General features: G+C 39.0%; 1 protein-coding gene across 5 annotated transcripts in view; it reads right to left on the bottom strand.

Moving 5' to 3' along the window:
* Positions 1-732: 732 nt before the first annotated feature.
* Positions 733-21,351, bottom strand: part of LOC129765063 (uncharacterized protein CG3556) — a 136,016-nt gene continuing 115,397 nt past the window's right edge. For all 5 annotated transcript variants that reach the window (XM_055764897.1, XM_055764898.1, XM_055764901.1 and 2 more), the window contains 6 exons: positions 9,447-10,359; positions 9,101-9,384; positions 8,719-9,038; positions 8,580-8,657; positions 8,437-8,519; positions 733-2,706 (listed from right to left, as the gene is read on the bottom strand). In XM_055764897.1, coding sequence (XP_055620872.1) covers positions 2,645-2,706; positions 8,437-8,519; positions 8,580-8,657; positions 8,719-9,038; positions 9,101-9,384; positions 9,447-10,359 — 1,740 coding nt within the window. In that variant the 3' untranslated portion in view covers positions 733-2,644. The remainder of the gene's footprint in view (positions 2,707-8,436; positions 8,520-8,579; positions 8,658-8,718; positions 9,039-9,100; positions 9,385-9,446; positions 10,360-21,351) is intronic.

The following is a 21,351-nucleotide window of genomic DNA, read 5'->3' as shown; positions in this document are numbered from 1 at the left end:
AATATGTACCTATCTGAACTTTGCGACAAAAATCTGTAAGATGTACCGAAAAAAACCACATATACATGTGGCAACATTGGTCAACAATGGCTTGTTCGTCGATGTGAGTCCAAAATGTTCGAGGATTGAGAGTTGAGATTCTGTTGAGTTTTCTGCCAGTATGAATTGAACAGTTTTTGTTAGGCCGTTTGTCACTGTTGTTGCAAGCGAAGTAATATAACCGTCCATAGGAATTTTGGATATCGTGCGATTTTTTGTAGACAGATCTCTCAATCGTCTTCAGACGCTTAAGAGTGCGTTGGACCAGGGAGGGTATATTGATCTTCTACGGTCATGTCATTAGATAGCTCTCAGAGGTTTCCACAGTGAGAGGTGGGAACAGAGTTGAGTTTCATATGGCTTGCGGTGCTCTAATCATCCTGAAACTGTTTTGGAACTAAAATCATCGATGAGCGAGCAAGGTTGGGATAGAGCCTACTCAAGTTTCATCCACAGCTACGAGTTGACGGAACAATATTAGTTTCCTTTACTTTAAAACGGGCGGAATGTTGTTGAGAAAGTCTCACTCGAATGAAACACCCATTACTATTTATTCAGTAATTAGTAGAAAAACTATCGAGCTCAAACTTTGTGTGCGGAATAGGGAACAGGTATCGTTCAACTAACTATTCAATCAACTAAAATTACTTTTTTCGGATATTTCGAGAAATCGCCACAAGATAAAACACTCCATGTTTATCTAGCTTTTATTTGTTTCATTATAATATTCTAAGCTATATTTATTTTTGTATATAACTGTCATGTCAATAATTCAATTCATCTGATAAATATTCGTGTGGTACCGCTGCTATTTTTAAAATATATGTTGCTGAACAATTAATAGTCCATGGAACGAAAGAAAAAATGTTGCTTTCAATTTGATCCACTTGTTATATTCACGTTTATTTTCATTATTCTCTAATAGGTGGAGGAATATGTTTCATGTCCGCAATCATATAGTGTATTTCATAGTTTTGTGTCGGTTGGAGCGATCCTAATGTAGCTTAAACTATTGGTAAATATCTATGGATTTTTCTACAAATAAAGTGAATATCTAGGTATGTTTAGTGTTTGAATTTTCTCAAAAAAGAACTTTGCATATCTATGGGTTGAATATTTATAGTATTATCTAAGAAATACTCAGCTGATAGATTATTTAACAAGCTTTCATAGAAATAAAAGAATTAAATAGAATTTTTGTGAAGTATAAAAACGTTAGGTTGTTGTGTCCATGACAATTGAGCTTTTACGTGTATTGGTTCATTGCTTGGAATTGGTTCAAACTGTTTTATTTATTTTTTCTTTTCAAACTAACTCCAGAGGAGAAAACAAAACTCAACCAAACTTTTTTTAATTCTTCCTCGGTTGGGTGTTTTTTTTTTTAATTTGAACCAATGTGCATATTTTATGTTATTATCTTGTTCTCCCAAAGGGGTACACAAATCGGATGACGTTTCATAATTCGTGTATATTTCAAATCATCGTTGTATGCATTTATTAACTTTATGTTTGCGAACATTCGATTTGGAATGGTTATGTTTTGATACAATGCATAAATTATTGTCAATATTGATGCTTAAAAATAAAGTTCATTTGATCACATTGTAACTTTACTTGAAAAGGTATATTTTTTAATAAGCTTCCATTTTCATACGATTGCAATGGCAATGAGATAAGCGCATTCAGGAAAGAAACTTGAAATAAACTGATTCTATATATTCCTGAAATCAAGATAATATGTGGCTTATAAATTTTCGAAAACTTGGGGTTTACTATCCTTCGTAGTCATAAATAATATTAAATGGAATGTTTGATAAACTTATTGTTCGTTTCCCGGTTTATAAAAATGATTAAAAGTATTCTCCTATTCAGTATTGGTCGATTAAAATTTTTGAATACGATTAATCTCATTGCCGGAAGCTGTATGTCACTTTAGTCTATATAACCAGTTGATTATTTATATTGACTCTTATTTTATATCAAGCAATAATTAATTTGGTGCTATGAATCCTTGATGTAAGCAAAGGTTGAGCAATTTGAACTGTTATCATGCTGATTGAGATTATTCCACAGCAAAATAAGTACATGAATTGAATCTTATGTTGAGCGGAAAATATTTTTTTATATCTTTGTATAGTGTAAAAAAGAATAAAACACATTATGCCTTTGAACTTCACCATAATGAAATACAAATTGTCGCATTTTTTTGAATTAATAGTAGCTTATTGAATAAGTTGATAGCTTGCTGCTTCCATTTCATATTTGAATGTTGCTCCTTTTTATTTTCTACTATGAAGATAATAAGCAGGTGCTTACGGCTTATTATTTGTTGTCTACTAGACACTCTTTGCTAATGTTGTTTTTTCTCATCGCTTTTCATTCATTCTTTCATCGGTCGCGCTTTTGTCATCACTTTATGTTCCCTAACACCATTGTTTATTTTACCTTCCTCAATCAGGATACTATGCCATTCTCCTGCACAGTTACCTTTTTTTACAAATAAAACCACCTTTGCTTTTTCCACAGGTTGATGTTTATTATAATAAATACCCCGCATAATCCTGTACGCTGAATCATCAAACTCCAACATGAATTGAAGATTGTTTTAAAGTTTTTTATACCAGTAGAGATAGTGTTCGCCATCCTCTACAAGAAGCTCATCAACACCTGTAAAAGGGAAAGACTGTTATAAATCTTGTCAAATTATATTATTACACGCGTAATCAGCAATTCTACGAAAAACAATTGCTCCGATTTTTATCTTGTACATGTATTAATAAACGGAAAATCTATTTCTTCTCATTGCTTTTTTCCTCCACTCTTAATTATTGTAGTAGTTTGCGAAATTGGATTTTTATCGAATTATCAAAAATGAAAAATTACAAATGCATGTAGGTTTTGTTTCAATACATTTTTCTCCACAGAAAACATTTGAACCACCATTGGGATGTATGAGCTAATTGATGACGTTTCACTAACAAAATATCGAGTCAAATTCTGTTCTACACACGGTCGTCCCGAACCCGTACTCGTTCTGCGTGGGACGACCACGCATGAAGCGAATTGGGTCATGCAAGCTGTAGTTTGCGAAACGGGATCCAAGATGAAGAAAACTTCTTGAGCGAAGTACTCTCTCAGGTGCATAAATATTTAGCTCCGTAAGAACACCAGGACTCTCAATTTCGTCTAGTAACACTTTAGCTGTAAACATTGCCTGGCTAACCTTTCTTCTAGAACCGAGTGTTTCCAGTCCTAGCAGCTGAAAACGAGCCTCGTATGGTGGTAGATTGTTTGAGTCATTCCATGGAAGGTTACGTAAGGCATAACGGACGAATTTCCTTTGAACGGCTTCAATCCTTGCAATCCACACTGTATGATAAGGGCACCAAACCACCACGTCGAATTCCAGAATCGATCGAACAAGCGTGCAGAACAATGCTTTCAAACAGGTAGAATCGCGAAACTCGCCGGAGATTTTAAAAATGAATCCGAGTTGCTTGTTAGCCCTATTTATTATGTCCGAGTAATGCGGCTTAAACATTAGGGCAGAATCAAGCATAATACCGAGATCAATTATTTTTTCAACACGTAGCAAAGGTTGAAAGTCGATCGTGTATGCAAACGTTATTGGCTTCAGTTTTCGGTGAAATGTTATGACACAGCATTTTTGTACACTCAGAAAATTTCTTGAGCACCACTCTACAAAGGTGTTTATCAGGTGCTGTAGTAGCAAGCAATCTGCTTAGTTTCGAACTGTCATAGACATTTTAACATCATTCGCGTAGAACGGACGACTACCAATTGGAAGGATCAATCCGATCTCATTCATGAATATAGAGAAAAGCAAGGGTCCAAGGTTGCTGCTTTGAGGTACTTCAGAGCTGTTGGTGAAATTCTCCGAAATATCAGATCCAATTCGTACGAATATATTTCGGTTGGTAAGGTAAGACTTGAATCAACGAGTAAAGGTGGGACCAGAATGCCGCGCTATGCGTCTCGTTGCGACAATTGTGCTTTGACACTTCATTTTAAATATGTGTGTTTCCATTTAGTCGACCATATGGCTAAACAATTCCAACATTGTTGCTGAATTTTTTCATCATAATATAAGGTTGTCTTCATAAACAATTTTCGTATGAGACTTTTTCACCACCTGCAAACAAAAATGTTTTTCATTTAAATAGAATACTAGTTTGATATAGAAAAGCTAATTTTCATTCATAATTTTAATTTTGAAAACGTGTTCATTCCGACTAAAAATCAGCTATTCTTTCACTTATAAAGCGAAACGAAAGGAACAAGATTGGTTGAGACTGATCACTTTGGATGGAAGCCGTGTGGATCAGCAGAAATATGATGTTTGCATCAAGAAAATTGTAACAGTTGGCACAACTGTTATCGTCATGTGATGTTTTCAGATTATTTATTTACTTATTTATTATTGGTGTGCATATTTATTGAGTGTTGTTTATTTATTTCTAAATTTATTTATTTACAATATTTCTGTGTATTTATAATTATTTATTTATTTATTTATTGGTTAGGATAGTTAGTAATTATTCAAATATCAAATATTCAAACAGATTCAAATATTTAAATTCAAAAACTCACACTGAACCATTTACAGTGTACCTCCACTAAGTCACAACCGAAAGTAAACTAAAAGATACTCCAGAAAGTATACTTAAAAGCTTAGATTTCCCATCCCACCTCCCTGGAGCAGGGCGAAAGCTCAATCGCCAAAGTTGTTCGGCCAATGAGTGTCTGTTCGCGCAGCGCTTACATTCGTGGCCTTGAGTTTGGGGAGGGAGATGAGAAGGCTGTATCTAGGGATAGTTGGTCGAAGCAAAATGTACATGTGATGTCCCTTAGATTTAAGCAAAGTTAAATGTACAAAAAAATGTAGAAATTGAAAATCAGTAGTCCACCCAGACCGTCGTCATTGTTAAGTTATGAGTAAAAGTCATATGTGATGCTGTCATCGTTCATTTTATGTTTCATTAAGGTTTAACGTTATCCGTGTTTCGAGATTAATATTTGGATTTCGTTGTTGTTTTGGAGCCTTTGCTTCCCAGATGGTTGAGCCAGTCTGGTGATTTGTTTGCTGAATACTTCCGGTGATGAGAAAATCCTGTAGTGGTATTCTGTGCTTTTTGGGTGATTTTTGGTCGTTTGATGGTTTTCTCGGAGTACCCTACGGGAGTGCCCCGATCCTTATAAAAGGATACAATTTAGGCCTGCCTGTCAGGCCTCTAGCTGCTACAAAATACAAAATGCTGCTACAAAATAATGCGTCGTTAATTATAATCTCAAATATTTTAGAGCATGCGAAGATATCCCTCGATAATTTTCGACGTTCTGTTTGTCTCCTTTCTTAAAAACCGGAAACATAAATGATTATTTCCAACGTGTTGGAAACACACCCTGCTGCAACGAAATATTGAACAGTTTCGACAGCGGAGTTATAAGCTCAAGGGAGCAATTCTTCAGAACACAGGAGGGAATTCCGTCGGGACCAGCAGCGTTGGAGAATTTCAGTTTTTTTAAGGGCAGAATCGACACTGGCTGATGAGATCGTGATAATATCAGAATCGAAAATATATCTAGGCGTGTCGCATGATCAATTTAGGTTGACGAGGCGGAGTAATCGTTGAAGACACTTTTGAAGTGCTCACACAGTAATTTACACTTTTCAAGTGAGGTGCAGGCAGTTCTATTACCCAAGTGAATCTCCACAGACAGCCCATTCTTCTTCCTTTTTGTCCTCATAAACGACCAGAACTGCTTTGGATTGCGTCGTAGATTATCCTGTAGACGCCTAGTATACCTTTTGTAAAGTAAACGGTTGTACGTTCGATATTCCTTGCTGGCAACTGAGAGCAAACGTTTGATGATTGAATTGCGAGTGCGAGAGCCTTTGATCTCAGTTGTTTCAGATGACGTAGTCGAGCATTGGACCAAGCAGGCTTCGGAGCAGGTCTGCTCAACGGTACAAAATCAGATATAGCTCGACCCACGATCTCCTCGAAATAGTTAACGGCTTCATTTATTGTAAAGTCTGGTCAAATAACTGACGCAATACAACGAAGTCAGTTCTTCGAAAGTCGAGTTCACGCACATTAGCTGTATTGTCAAAGCGAACGGGCATCGATAAATTAATAGGGATTTCCAATGAGGGGTGGTGATTGTCGATGCCGATCAAGGGTTCAGAAGCTTCAATTACAGAACATTCCGGGATTGCAGCTTCATTCACTAGCACAAAATCAAGGAACCGAGAGTTAATGTTCATAATCTTGTTGATTTGCGTTAGGTTATGCAGACTGAAACCGCCCAAGAGTGTACAACAGGAAGCCGGAATGTTCGAATGTAGGACATCAATGGTGGGATGATCATTTGCAGTGACGTTCCAAGTCAACCCAGACTGATTGTAATCGCCAAGAACTAGAGTCCAGCCATTCTGTTCTAGTCGTGACAGTACACTACCAATCGAACTGATTGACTGTTGATGCTGATGGAATCAAATTTCCTGTCTGGAGGAAGGTATATTTCTCCAACACTTAATGATCTGTGAGGTGTCGTAATTTTGACACCTTTTTGCTCGAGAGATGAACAAACCGGAGTAGGGTCGCGACAGCAACTAAGACGGTTTGAAACTGCAATCAAGACTTCACCTCCTCGTGATTTGGAACTATTCAAATGATTACGGTCATTACGAAATACAGTATACACACTGTCAAACAATTGTGATGAATTAATTCGCTCATCGAGCCAGGTTTCGGTGAGAACTATAACATCGTAGTTGGAATCAACAGCTGTCAAAATCGCGTCGTCTATCTCCGTCCTCAGGTCACGGACGTTCTGGTAGTACATCAAGAGATCGTCCACTGGCGTTCGCTCGAAATCTTCCTTGAGGCGGCGGGCAGTGGGATCAGTGTCGGAAAAATTACTGCAGTTTTGCTGAGGGACTCTGAAAGTCATGGAACTATCAGGCGATGGAGAACTAGTAAAGTTGACGAACTTGCCTGTATGGGAGATTCGAAAGACCCGAAAGTGTCGGGTTCGACCACAGGACCAGAATGACTTTAGGTCATAGGTCAAAATAGGTTCTTCTGATTTGGTCTCTGTATTTCTATTTTATTACACTCATGAACCATACCAACTGGATGAAAGAATTTTGCTCCATAATTGAATGTCTTTTTTTTAGAATAGAACCAGATGGGAAAACTTTCACTCTTTTACAAAATTAACGTCAATCTCACAAGTACAACGAAGTACTTTAGAATCATTTGCTGCTTTTTTTTTGCATCAAAAACAATGTGATAATTGGGTAATTTGGCATCAATTCATAAATTCCGAAAGGTCAAGGCATGGTTAAATGAATACTAGCTTCAGATTCTGGACTGGTCAGCTTGCTTACCAAATCAAAACCCTGTCAAGAACTTATGAGGAGTGATCGTACGAATAGTGGATGCAGCTTACAAGCAATATAAGTGATTTGAAGACTGCTAAAACGAGCAGTATCCTCTGCGTAGAACGAAATACACACTACAATATGGCACAGCTTGGTCGAAACCACCCCGAATGGGTTATTTGAATTGATTGAGAACTGAAGATGACCTACGTATTAGAAACTTATTGTAATTCATGTAAAATTGAGCTTAATTTTGTAAAAGAGTGAGAGTTTTTCCATCTGGTTTTATAGTAATGAAACACTGGAATTTTAGTTTTTTGTTTTGTTTTGTTTCGCGTTTGAACACAGCACTAAAGTTCAAATGGACCATCTTATAAATCAAGATAGTTATTATATCCTACACTATATACTTCAATTCAACCGACTTCTTACATATCTCTGGAAACTCAGAAAAATTGAGCAGTGTATGACCATCATACTCTAAGTCTACGGCTTCTGCCGAAAAAGTGTTACAATAATTTTCAATTATTATGTAATACAAATGTAGGCGATCTCTGTGCTACTCAAAACAAATAAAATTATGTTCTCTACAAAAAATGAGATGAAATTGTTGGGAAGCAATAACCATTGTCAAACGAAAATCTGATTAGATTCATCATTCAAAATCGCTAATGTGAGCAGCGTGGCTAATTTCACTTTGTGTTGACAATATTTCTTTGTTTTATTTAGCAATTATGCTAGCAATCTGCTACAGTCTGCCATTGAATTCGATTGAAATTCGCTTATGTTGAGTGCCTTACTTGTGTTACATCTTGATTTCATTCGCATTCATTAGGAAAAACAACAACCCTACTTTGGATCGATTAACGAAAAATGAAAATGTAATACTCTCCGGAGCACACGAGGGGCTGGAGTGCTACAATGGACTACGAGTGAAAACTGCCTCGCCGTGAACATTTATTAGTTTTTCTGCTGAAAATACTCACCTAGAGGTGCTATCAATTGATTACCGGGGGGATTCTTCGTATCAGGCTTTTCTGGTAATCGGTATAGCAGCCAGTAGTGGTAGCTATTATCACAAACGGTTAATAAAAGAAAACGACTGAATCTGCTAACCGATAGTCCTTACCTTTTAGGCTCTTCTTTCATGCCCGCGAGAGTGTGCACATAGTGTCCGTTGGGCCATTCACGTGCTTCGAACGAGAACCTTGAGTGAGGATTCAATATGGCTGTCACATAAAGTTAAAATTAATCTGTTTCTTAAGTACCTCGAGTCTATCTCAGCCGCTTGTTTCATCGCTCGGAAAAAGGTAGTATTCTTCGGTGAGGTTAAATCCAGCGAATATTCTTCTGTCTCATTCGTTCCGACCCATAATGTGTAAGTGTAAGTTACATTCCGCGGTTCAGCTTCTTCAACGGATGATATTAAACCAACCGGTGCTGCCAGTTTTGGTTCGCCGTTTTCATAAGCATTGTCATTCGATTCTCGTATCACGTGATCACATTGCAACGCACGTACTGCTCCCAATCCTTTCCATCCTATGGCAAGAATTATATCTGCAGTTAATCCTACACCAAATGTTGGTTCCTTTTATAAAAAAATGATAGGTGAATGTCAATATTATTATATGAATATGTGTCTGAACTTACTTGACCGTCTTGTACTGGTTCTTCGGTCCAACCACCATCGGGCTGTTGCTTCGATAGAAGCCACTCGGAAGCTGCAGTTCGATCCCACTTACCGGCTGGATCCGGCTCAAGATCCTGTAGGGCTTGCATTGCTAGAGCGGTACTCCGTAATGAGCCGAAACTTCCTTGGGGTCCTTGTAGAGTAGCCAAACCCCGTGCAGGTCTGCGTACGAAATGTTGTAGATGTCGGTGTCGATGATCGGTAACGATACATCTCAGTGCCAACAAAACCATGGCTATTGTATCTGCGTGGATGTAAATATTCAATATATTTTTTAAAGAGGATACGAGTAATAATCTTACTAACCCACGTTATTAACCTCTCCGCTAGCAATGTCTAGCAGTCGCCGAATTTGCCTTTTCCGCACATGAGTTGCCGAACTACAGACAGCCAGGGCGGTTAGCGCAAATTCATATTCCTGTCCTTGGTCGTGCTCGTGATGCTCCAATATGGCCACCAAATCATGACCATAGAAATGACGAGAGTCTTTACAAAGGGCCCCCATGGCTAGAATATATTTAGCGATACGATCTGTGTTAACAGGCTTCGGCATCGAGTGATGCCGGTCCACCATCGTTAGCACTTCAATTTCCATTTGTTTTACTGACAGCATGTCTTCCAAATCCGATATTTCTTGGAGGTGATTATCATTTTCTGTCGGGTCACGAGCTCCTGATAACTCTTTAGCTAGTATCACCATGTGCGTATCATTGCCCCAACTGTAGTCTGGCAGTCGTTTCTCTCGTAACCAGTCAATTGCTTTTTGGATACCAAGGCTTTCTTTCTGGTCAGGCCCACCTGGACCGATTTCGACTTCTACAGGAAGCGGTTCTATTGAATCCTGTTTTGTCGTCATTGGCGACGATGGAAAAGTTGGCATTTGTGATATACTCAATGTGTTCGATATGTACGAGGGAATCGATGACAGTGGCGTAGAACCCACAATTGGGGCCACTGTCGATGTCGATGAAGTTCCGATTGAAGAGGCTTGTATATCTTGGGTGTAGTTGAAAGGAGATGTCGTCGAGGTGATAATTTGCTGCTGCTGCGGGTGAGTCGTCGTTGGTAATTGTTGTGTTGTAGATGTTGTGGTGACTTCAGGCAAACTCTGTGCAGTCGAGGCGGTTATCGTTGTTGTGTTTTCTCCAAGCGATTTGGTCAGGAGAAGAAATACTATGTTTAGGAATATGTTGAGCTTCATCCTTTGAGTCATGTTGGTCTGCAAGGATGAAATAAGAATAATATGAATTATAACAGCAATTCATTTACATTCAGGTTTGACGAAACGAAAGTAGACGAAAGTTGGTTATTAATAGTAGTCATAGTTTTCTCAAAAGGTATATCTTAGTTCTGAACATACAAGATGGGTTTCAGAGTAAAAATGAGAACAATTTATATTCATGCCCTTGAGAAGCATGGTGAACTTGTGTATTGGGTATGCTATCTTATATAAACTGTTTGCAATATTAGTGCCCTTGGAACATTGAATTTCGAACGACAATTGACTAAATTCGATAGTGAGTTTTTGCTCATCTCGACCAAGCAAAAATAACACCAGACATTGTTCCTATGTTCTTGTTTGGTGCGAATCGACAGGCAACGATGGCAAAGACGATGTGCCAACAATGTAAATTGGAGATGAACTATATTGATCACATACGCTGCGGTTTTTGCAAGGCCTATATCTACATCAGCCAGCATTGCTGTGGATTGAACAGTCGTGCCTTCCGTGACTCTCTCACCCAGGGAAAGATAATGTATATCTTCACTGAGCGTCGAATCGAACTGAATGGTCGGAGTGTTAAGCAGTACATGGAAGACACTTCGAAGTCTCAGGCCGATTCGTCTGTTACCTCGAAGGATTTAACGAGTCATGTTTAACTGCTTGCCGATGCAGTCGACAAATTGGGCAAGTAGGTTGACGGTATCCCGTGAGGCTTGGGTCTTCAAAAACTTAAACTAGTTTACATACATGAAACATAACATAAATACACAGTTAAAAATAGTCATGCTCTCCTCAATCGATTCGTAAATCGGTTTGACTATTCTCCAAACTCGAACGCAGATTCCACCACAGAAAATTGACGAATCATCGCTGTCATCGGTTCATGATACCCGTACAGAGTTTGATGGAAACTTGGCTGTAGCAGGGGTGATTGCCGGGGAACATGGAAGTCAAGTTGTGGAAGTAGCTGAGGGCAGTCCACTTCACCGTTCAGGAGTTTCGCAACGAATACCTGCCGGAGCAGTTTATTTCTGTCTTCTAGCGTGTCCAAGGCATGCATCAATGTGGATATGGTGGCAAATTCATCTGTTCACGGTTGTTTGCGCAATGCAATTCTCACGAATCTTTTTTGGACACACTCGATCCGATGTTTCCAAATTAGATCGTATGGAGACCAGACAATAAATGCAGGATAGGTCACACTAATGAGCAATACAGCGCTTTCAGACATTGTGGGTCTTTAAAATCACGATCTATTTTGGAAAACAAAATCTTAGTTGTCGATTTTCTCTTCAGATGATAGAAGAGTAGTGGAAATTGAAATCCAACTTCGAGTCTAATAGAACACCAAGATCTGTATTTGAATATTTGAATATTAGAATATTTGAAGCGATTCAAGACAACTTCATATATAAATATATTGAATATTTACATCCACGCAGATACAATAGCCATGGTTTTGTTGGCACTGAGATGTCTTCGTTCGTTACTAAGCGAACGATCATGACCTCATAACTCAGGGCCCTCAACTGACCATCTTTGTGCGTTATTCTAGCTACTACGTCCACGCAACAATCATCATGTGACGGTAATCCCAGTCCCTTACCGCTCACATTACGGTCTTCTGCATCGGTAATTGGTACTATTAATAACACAACAATGGAAGCCTTATACCAACAGTCCCGCAGTGTATAGTACAACTTAACCCAAGGTCACGGATGTGACTCACTCGCGACAGGACTTGGCCACAATAACATGAGCTTCCGATGGAACGAAATTTCGAGATACTGAGCTCAAACATCATTCTCCATAGCGGTTGACCAAATCCTGAAGCTTATGGCAATCTAGTGTGTTTCTGATTGCCATATAGATTTTCACTTCATCGGCGTAGAATAAGCGGCCTCCGGTTGGAAGTATCAATTACACTTCGTTGATGAATAGTGCGAACAACAATGAACCTAGGTTGCTTCCTTGAGGCACTCCCGAAGGATTAGAGAAAATCGTAGACTGCGCAGGTCCGATTTTGGCACACATCCGTTTATCTTTCAAATACGATTTCAACCATGTCGTAAGCCTTGATGAAATACCGAGTTTGTTTCGCCTTGCAGTCTTCGAATAATAGGAATTCAAATTCAAAAACTTCCGGGGATTTATCAACAGCAAATGGAAAAACTGGAACATTCCGTTCATCGTGATTCTTGATGGGAAAGAGTCAGCATCCCCTGACGATGCGTGTGAAATGTTTGCGCAGTTTTCTAACAAAGAACAACATGTGATGTTGACTTCTTGGATCTGTCCACATTCACAGTAACTCCAACTATGGTGCTTTCAGCAACGAGAAGACTGAAGAACTCGCTTGCTCCTGGTCCGGAGGGAATTCCGGCAGCGGTGTTCTGTCGGTGTTCAGCTGCTTTAGCTGAGCCTATTGTAGCCATCGAGCAAGGTAAATTCCCAAAATTATGGAAGGAGTCATTTATGTTTCCAGTCTTCAAATCGGGGGACAAGCGGTATATAAGAAACTATCGTGGTATCACCAGTTTTTCGGCGGCGTTCAAATTGTTCGAGGTTATCTTGAGTGAAGTTGTCTTGAATCGCTTCAAATATTCTAATATTCAAATATTCAAATACAGATCTTGGTGTTCTATTAGACTCGAAGTTGGATTTCAATTTCCACTACTCTTCTATCATCTGAAGAGAAAATCGACAACTAAGATTTTGTTTTCTAAAATAGATCGTGATTTTAAAGACCCACAATGTCTGAAAGCGCTGTATTGCTCATTAGTGTGACCTATCCTGCATTTATTGTCTGGTCTCCATACGATCTAATTTGGAAACATCGGATCGAGTGTGTCCAAAAAAGATTCGTGAGAATTGCATTGCGCAAACAACCGTGAACAGATGAATTTGCCACCATATCCACATTGATGCATGCCTTGGACACGCTAGAAGACAGAAATAAACTGCTCCGGCAGGTATTCGTTGCGAAACTCCTGAACGGTGAAGTGGACTGCCCTCAGCTACTTCCACAACTTGACTTCCATGTTCCCCGGCAATCACCCCTGCTACAGCCAAGTTTCCATCAAACTCTGTACGGGTATCATGAACCGATGACATCGATGATTCGTCAATTTTCTGTGGTGGAATCTGCGTTCGAGTTTGGAGAATAGTCAAACCGATTTACGAATCGATTGAGGAGAGCATGACTGTTTTTAACTGTGTATTTATGTTATGTTTCATGTATGTAAACTAGTTTAAGTTTTTGTGGATTAACACAAACACATTGTCGAACAAATTATACTATATACATTATACAATATATAATGTACAATATACTTGATATTATCGGTCCTCGAGACTGTCAGTGCAAGATTTTTGAATTTCCATTAAATTGAGATTTTTTTTATCGGTAAAAGCACTTTCCCGAACAGATATAAATCACATGGTGTTGATATCAGACAGAATTACAATATTTGGTCAAAACATTTATCATAAGAGCTTGGAGAATTAATGCCTGTAGTAATACTTGCTTTTACAAAGAAAAAAAGTCTAGAAATTATTATTATCACATATCAGCGGAAGCGTGAGAAGCATCCGGGATTTGTGAATTTCGCACATTGATCTTATGATGACCAAGCATTGGAATTTAAATTTAGGCAATGAAATGTGAACACCAACATGTCTGAATTATCAGTACCGTTAATGAAATTTGTGTGCTCCCGTGGCCGAGTGGTTAGCGTCATAACTAACATGCCGGGTGTTCGGGTTCGATTCCCGTTCTGGTCGGGGGAATTTTTCGTCAAAGAAATTTCCTCCGACTTGCACTGTGATCACGCGTACTCTAGAGCTTGCCACTCAGAATGCATTGCAAGGCGTGTTATTTGGCATAGAAATCTCAACTAAGTACTAATAAAAATGGCGCAAGTAATACTACGTTGAGACGGCGAAGTTCCTCTAGGAACGTTAGTGCCATTGAAGAAGAAGAAGGTAATGAAATTTTCTTATTTATAGAAGGAAACAATATATCAGTCTGTCCAGTCTGGATTTCAACCTATTGTTCAATGGAGGAGCAGTTCTCACCACTGCAGCAGTCCCTCAGAAAGTACTGCGGAGGCCAATTTCAACTGTCGCCGTTGAAGGTTCTAAAATGTGGTTCTGTTCATAACACTCCTGGACTCAGACTAAATATAAACTGTTGGAAACCAACAACATTTTCTACCCCAGTGCAGCCTATATAATATTAATCCAGTGACACCTCATCAAATGGCATTCCCTGTAAGCGGGACTATTTATTGAATTTCATAGGAATTCAAGTGACTGGCAAACTATATACGCCTGATGTTTTATCGATAAAAATGGCGAAAGGGTGTGTAATAAATTATGCAAGAATTTTCCTCGAAGTTGGCTTATGTGTGAATGAGAAGGATGTTAAGTATTCAGGTGCAAGCATCGGAGGATATTCATCATTCCAAATTCGGAGCATACCAGTCAAATATTGCTCACGGCTCAGAACACGATCCTGCCGGTTTGGTTCGTCGGCAGTTTACCTTCTATTAATGCCGCCGTTCCGCCGCGACGTATCCTAACGAATGTACATTATGTACGACAATGATGACTTCGTCAATGGAAGGCAGTAAAAAGGCAAAACACGTCTTCCGAAGACGACCGGGACGCGATATTAGATGTGAACGACGATAAGTGCGATGACGAAAGGACAACATAGAGGAGAGTGAAAAAATGTGAGTCGACTTCATTGCGCCCAAGGTGGAAGGGGAACTTCTGGAAAATGTTTCGACATCGACACTAATGAGGGTGGTAATAATGTCAGCAAGAAGGAAGCAGACAGACATCGCTAAATGAAAAGGCACCCGCCGTCACAGAGCGTTTGATGGAGGGGAACGATGACGCGGGAAATGCTGCTTTAATATTGGACTATTTGTATGCGAAGAAGAAACGTAATTTCAATGCTTAAAGACTATTTTACAATGCCACATCTTTCTCCTGTGCGAGAATTTCGCGTATTTTTTCCACTATTCAATCAATACGAAGCGCGGTATCATAAACGAAAAGAAAAAATAAAGAACGTAGACATTTAAGCGTTTGCGACAAAACATCATACTTAAGAAAAAACTTGTCTATTTTTTTAAATAAAGATCTGGCAATTGATTGTTTGACAGTTTGCAATAGCATAAGGCGGCAGATATAATATATAAGATGCAGCTTTGTGTGAGTTCAATGTTCTTTTAGATTGCGAAACATTACAAAACGAGGCAATTTCAATTTCTTATGGTATGTTCATCAAATAAGCTATATATATTGAATCTTCCTATTGTTTGTAGTACGCGGCATATCGTTATTTGGGAAAAGTCAGGTGGTTCTGAACCGGTCTCCTAAAGGTGGCCCTAAATAGGTCTCCAGTTTTTACTTAGTAATTATTTAACACATTAACTCTAGCGCTTGTCATCAATGGCTCGCAGAAGACTGACTCATCGGGCGGCGCTTAGTACCGGGTGAATGATTTGATTTTGCTTTCAGGAACTCTTGGTTAACTCTATGTATGCATCTGTGTGTACATGTGCGTGTACCTGTGCAAGGACGTTTAGGTTTACGTGTTGAACCTTGACGTTGACTTTGACTGTTGACCGTTTATAATTCGTTTATTTGCACAGGCTCAATTACATTAATTTAACCCATTTTGCGCCAAGCGTTCAAAAAATCGAACAGCGAATTTGATCATTTTCCATCAATTTTATTCAATTTGTATAACTTTATTGGACAATATTTAAAGCAAGTACCTGGAAGATGTTTTCATTTTCAATAAAAAAAATACAAAAATATGTGAACTTTTCTACAGTATTACTTTGATAAAAGAACATATATTGTGATGTAGTTTTTTCATTTATTTTTACATATTCAATTGTGAATGTTTATGTTTATCGATGAATTTAACGAATATAGTCGAAAAGTTACTTTTTTTTGTTCATAATAACCCTAGGTGATGGCGATCCGTACAATTTCGTGTGTGGAGGAGCTGAATGAAATCATCAGTACGTGGAACGGCGATTCTAATGAGATTGCTGGTGTGAATATTTTTCCGCCGGTTCTGCTAGGGGATCTCATTGATGAAGAAAACCTAAATGATGATACTATTCAACCGATTAACAACCTCCCAACCCTCCATAAAGGGTGTGTCACATCAAATTGCATCACGGAAAAAACGCTGTAGAAATTTAATTTTTAGGAATTATATCTTCAGCTTTCGCTTATAATCAGATAAGAGTGTATAGATCACGTTGGCCATGCTTCACTGTTAATTTTTCGTAAATTTGGAAAAATGTCGTCGAACGAAAAAGAGCGTCGTGAATTAATCCTGCGCACTCATTTCGAGAATCCGGAGTTGTCACATCGGGACATCGGTAAGATGATGGGAATCGTCCAATCCACGATCAGCAGAGTACTAAAACGATACTTCGAGAACCTAACCATCGACCGGAAGGTGAAGAACGGCAAAAATGGATGCTCCGTCAGTGAAAAAGATCACAAGCGCGTAGTTAAGCAGTTTAGACGTGATCCGAGATGTTCGGTCCAGGATGTCGCCAATAAGCTGAATTTGTCAAGTTCATTCGTCCAGCGGACCAAGCAGCGGGAGGGCCTGCGTACATACAAGGTTCAGAAGGCTCCTAACCGCGACGAAAGGCAAAACATGGTGGGGAAGACGCGAGCCCGGAAGCTGTACACCGAAATGCTGACGAAGCCGCATTGCCTGGTAATGGACGACGAAACCTACGTCAAAGCGGACTTTCGTCAGCTGCCGGGCCTGTTGTTCTTCTCCGCAGAGGACAAATTCAGCGTTCCGGAGGAGATTCGCAAGCAGAAACTATCCAAGTTTGCCAAAAAGTACATGGTGTGGCAAGCGATCTACTCTTGCGGAAAGCGGAGCGCCCCCTTCGTGATGACCGGCACGGTAAACGGGCAGGTTTACCTTAAGGAGTGCCTACAGAAGCGATTACTACCACTATTGAAGCAGCACGAGGACCCGACCATCTTCTGGCCGGATCTCGCTTTGTGCCACTATTCAAAGGACGTGTTGGAGTGGTACAAAGCCAACGGGGTCACCTTCGTGCCAAAGGAAATGAACCCGCCCAACGCGCCGGAGTTTCGCCCAATAGAGAAATATTGGGCGATTATGAAGCAGGCCCTCCGGAAGAACCCAAAAGTTGTCAAATCGGAGGCGGACTTCAAGAGAAAATGGATTTCTGTTCAAATTATAGGAGGTTGTGTCCAAGATACGACCGCATTGTTGACGTAGAACAACGCTGTTATTTTATATAAGTCGCTTATTTATTCTTCTTCTTGAATGGCATTAACGTTCCCTGTGGAACTTTTGCCGTCTCAACGTATGCATTAACTAGCGTCATTTATCAATACATAGTTGAGATTTCTTATGCCAAATAACACGTCTTGAATGTATTCCGAGGGGCAAGCTCTAGAATACGCGTGACCACAGTGCAAGTCGAAAGAAATTTCTTTGACGAAAAACCCCCCGACCAGAACGGGAATCGAACCCGAACACCCGGCATGATCATGTGAGACGCTAACCACTCGGCCACGGGTGCACTTGCGCTTATTTATAACTTCGGATATTATTCTATAATGTTATGAAACTTTAGAAACAACTGTTGCGTTGTTGTTGAAAGTTGCATTACTTTTTCATGCTCGAGAGAAGCGCAGCTGTCACCCTTAGTGGAGGAAGTTTTGCAACTGGCAAGCGAAACCTAATCCGAAACATACAAAATTCCAGAACGACATTTACTTTCTTGGTGACTATACAAGCGAAATAAACTCTTTTTGTTAATAACCTCGAAAACAGTAGCAATGCTTCATTATGATCAATATTAGCGCAAATGCAATCCTAGTTGAAGGCAGTTTTGCGACTGGCACGCGAACCTAAATAACTTATAACATTCCAATAAGACATTCAAGATGCTTGGTATTCCCTAAATATTTTTTGACACACAACCTCAACGTCTGCTTCGCCATAACGTCAATTTAATGCATTGATGCATTCTCAAATGCACCAACGAAGCCCTTCTGATGGGGGAGAACAAACAATGTCAACTGCTTGGAAAAAGACTGAATTATGCCACGCAGCTTGTACTCTGCCCATCGATGCGAATTCGCTGATGAGTTTATCAAGAGCGGCCGCCTTCTCCACCAGCGAGGAGAGCTTGATTTTGGTTGCTGCCTGGGTAACGGCGTTTACATTTTCGACCAACGCGCCGAAATCGCCTACTTCGCTGTTGTTCGATGCGGTGTCACACTCGCGAAGGCTCGGTTCAATGCGAGCGCTTTTCACTGCACCAACATCGCGTGCATCATTAGATGACGCTTGCCTCGAAATTTTATTGCCCCTGGCAATGCGTTCGTTTTTTGCAGGGCTCGAGCTTGCCTTCCTCTTCTTCGTGCTCATCACACACTACGCGAAGCGTCCAATTTATGACGCGGAAAGAAAAACACAATACGAATAACGCGAAAAACGAACAGAAAAACCAAACGACGATATCCAAGTTGGATTACCACTGGTGGGGTCCAATCTTAGATCGAAACGCAGCGAAAGCAAAATGAACTGGATTGCTCAACAGTCCGATGCCGAATGAAAGTTTTCCTCAGCGAGATCCACTGTTTATACTCTAGGCAAGTATTCCCCTTCATTCTTCTACTTTTCCTTCGTTCACGGAGACTTGCAATCCTACGATTTCCCCTCCGTTAGTCGTCGATAAGTTGCTCATTATTGACATCTCTGTACGGGAATGCAGAGATGTTGCACACAAATGGACAAAACAAATGTATGGGAAAATGGAAACGCTTAAAGTTTTCATGAATTTAAACCATTTACAAACCAGGGGATTCTAATGTATAGCATAATAAACAAATTTTACGGAATTTTCGATTAGTTCAGTGTGTAAATCGTCAAAATCCGTTCGCGGCAAAAATAGTTATTAACGTTAACTTTATTTCATAAAAACGTGACCTGTTTTCTGATTTGACACCCTTAATGAAAGACGTAGTTCTACGTCAAAAAAACTACAACCTGACGTTGTACAGAACCTTATGGACGGGGTAAAGAGGAAGGTACGAGCATACGGGCTTGAGCTCGAAGTATGAATAAAAAGAAAATGCCAAAAGTTGTTTAATAGTTTTTATTTTACTGTCTAAAATTTTCAACAGGATCGGTCTACTGGGCGAATTTCTACTACGTTTTTTCCGTGATGCAATTTGATGTGACACACCCTTTACCATTGTTTTTTCGCAGTGTATTTGTACTATGCAGGTTTTGGAAAATGTTCGATTTTTCGGGAAATGGACAATCGAAAAGAAATAATTCTAAAGCATTGACATTTCTCAACCACCAACAATATAAATAACAGCGATTGCTTTCGCTTCAAACAAAAACTCTGCCGGTAACAAGTTAAAACTCACATCTCACCATAGGTAGATTAATCCATGTTGATACTATGCCGCATGCAGAAAAAAGTGTACAAACAAACATTTCGAACAGTCATTTCCCGGAAAATGGAAGATGCGTCAAAAATCAAAATTACGCCAATTGCTTTCGTTAAAAAAATATTATTTACACTTGGTCGTTAATGGGCTAGAAGAACCAAGTTCAATTGTATCATATTTATGTATTGATAGAATTAATATATTGATTTTTATCTTGATAATTTTATATCATCGAGAAAAATCAGGCAAAGTATTTGTCTGAATATCATGAATTGTACCAAAAAGTCTGGATAAACCTGCATAATCCGGATTAATCTCATCACTGCTAGTTGCTAATGAAATGCGATGTCTTATTTGAAATTTTTATTTGATTAATTTTTCAATTGCGAAAAAATTGATTTTATTTTCGTATTTATTGATAGTATTTGTTATTTAAAGTTTACATGTTTTCGGGATAAAGGGTGCTATATTTTTTAAATATTTTTCCTTGGAAGCTCGTTTTTTAGCTCAGGAAGGTTTTCTTTCATTTTTGAGTTATGATTTTTCGAAGCTAATTATTTTTAGCTCAGCAACGTAATTTATCAATGAACAATGTTTCAGAAGAAGGAAAAAACTTTTTCAGTGAAACAATGCAAATTTTCTCTCCAAAAAGGTACAAAAACGCATATCATTTTCTCGTTAAACGTTACGGCATAGGTGATGATGATATAATACAGAAAAAACGAACTAATACGAAAATATTCTTTTAGGGTTTTTTGTTTGAAATTTTGCAATAGACAAACAGTATCAGTATTATACACTGCGTTTCACAACTATAGAACCACTCATTTTTTCCGAGTTTCCAGAGATATGTAAGAAGTCAAATTAGTTGACGTATATAGTGTAGAAAACAATAACTATCTTCATTTATAAGACTAACTATTTCAACTTTATTGTTGTGTTCAGGCACGAATTATTCAAAAAATTAAAATTCCAGTGTTCCATAACTGTAGAACCAGATGGAAGAACTCTCACTATTTTCTCAAAAAGGTCTGGTTTAGATGGCTTACCATCAACACGAATGAACAGTTAGAAGTGCAACGAAGTACTTCAGAATTATTTACTGCTGCTTTTGCATCGAATATAATGTGATAATTGGGTAATTTGGCATCAATTCATAAAATCCGGAAGGTTATGGTATGGGTTAATGAATAGGGGCTTTAGATTCTGGACTGGTCAGCTTGTTTACCAAATCAGAACCTTATCAGGAACTTACGAGGAGTGATCAGACGAATAGTAGATGCAGCTTACAAGCAGCATGAGCCATTTGAAGAGCTTAAACGAGCAGTATCCTCTGCGTAGAACGAGATACACACTACAACATGGCGCAGCATGGTCGTAACCACCCCGAATTTGGACTGATTGAGAACTAAATATCGTAATTCATGTTAAATTGATGTTAATTTTGTAAAGGTGTGAGAGTTTTTCCATCTGGTTCTATAGTTA

This window comes from Toxorhynchites rutilus, chromosome 2 (genome assembly GCF_029784135.1).
Source record: "Toxorhynchites rutilus septentrionalis strain SRP chromosome 2, ASM2978413v1, whole genome shotgun sequence".
Lineage (NCBI taxonomy): Eukaryota > Metazoa > Arthropoda > Insecta > Diptera > Culicidae > Toxorhynchites > Toxorhynchites rutilus.
The sequence above is the reverse complement of the archived record's forward strand: the minus strand, read 5'-3'. Positions and strand labels throughout refer to the sequence as shown.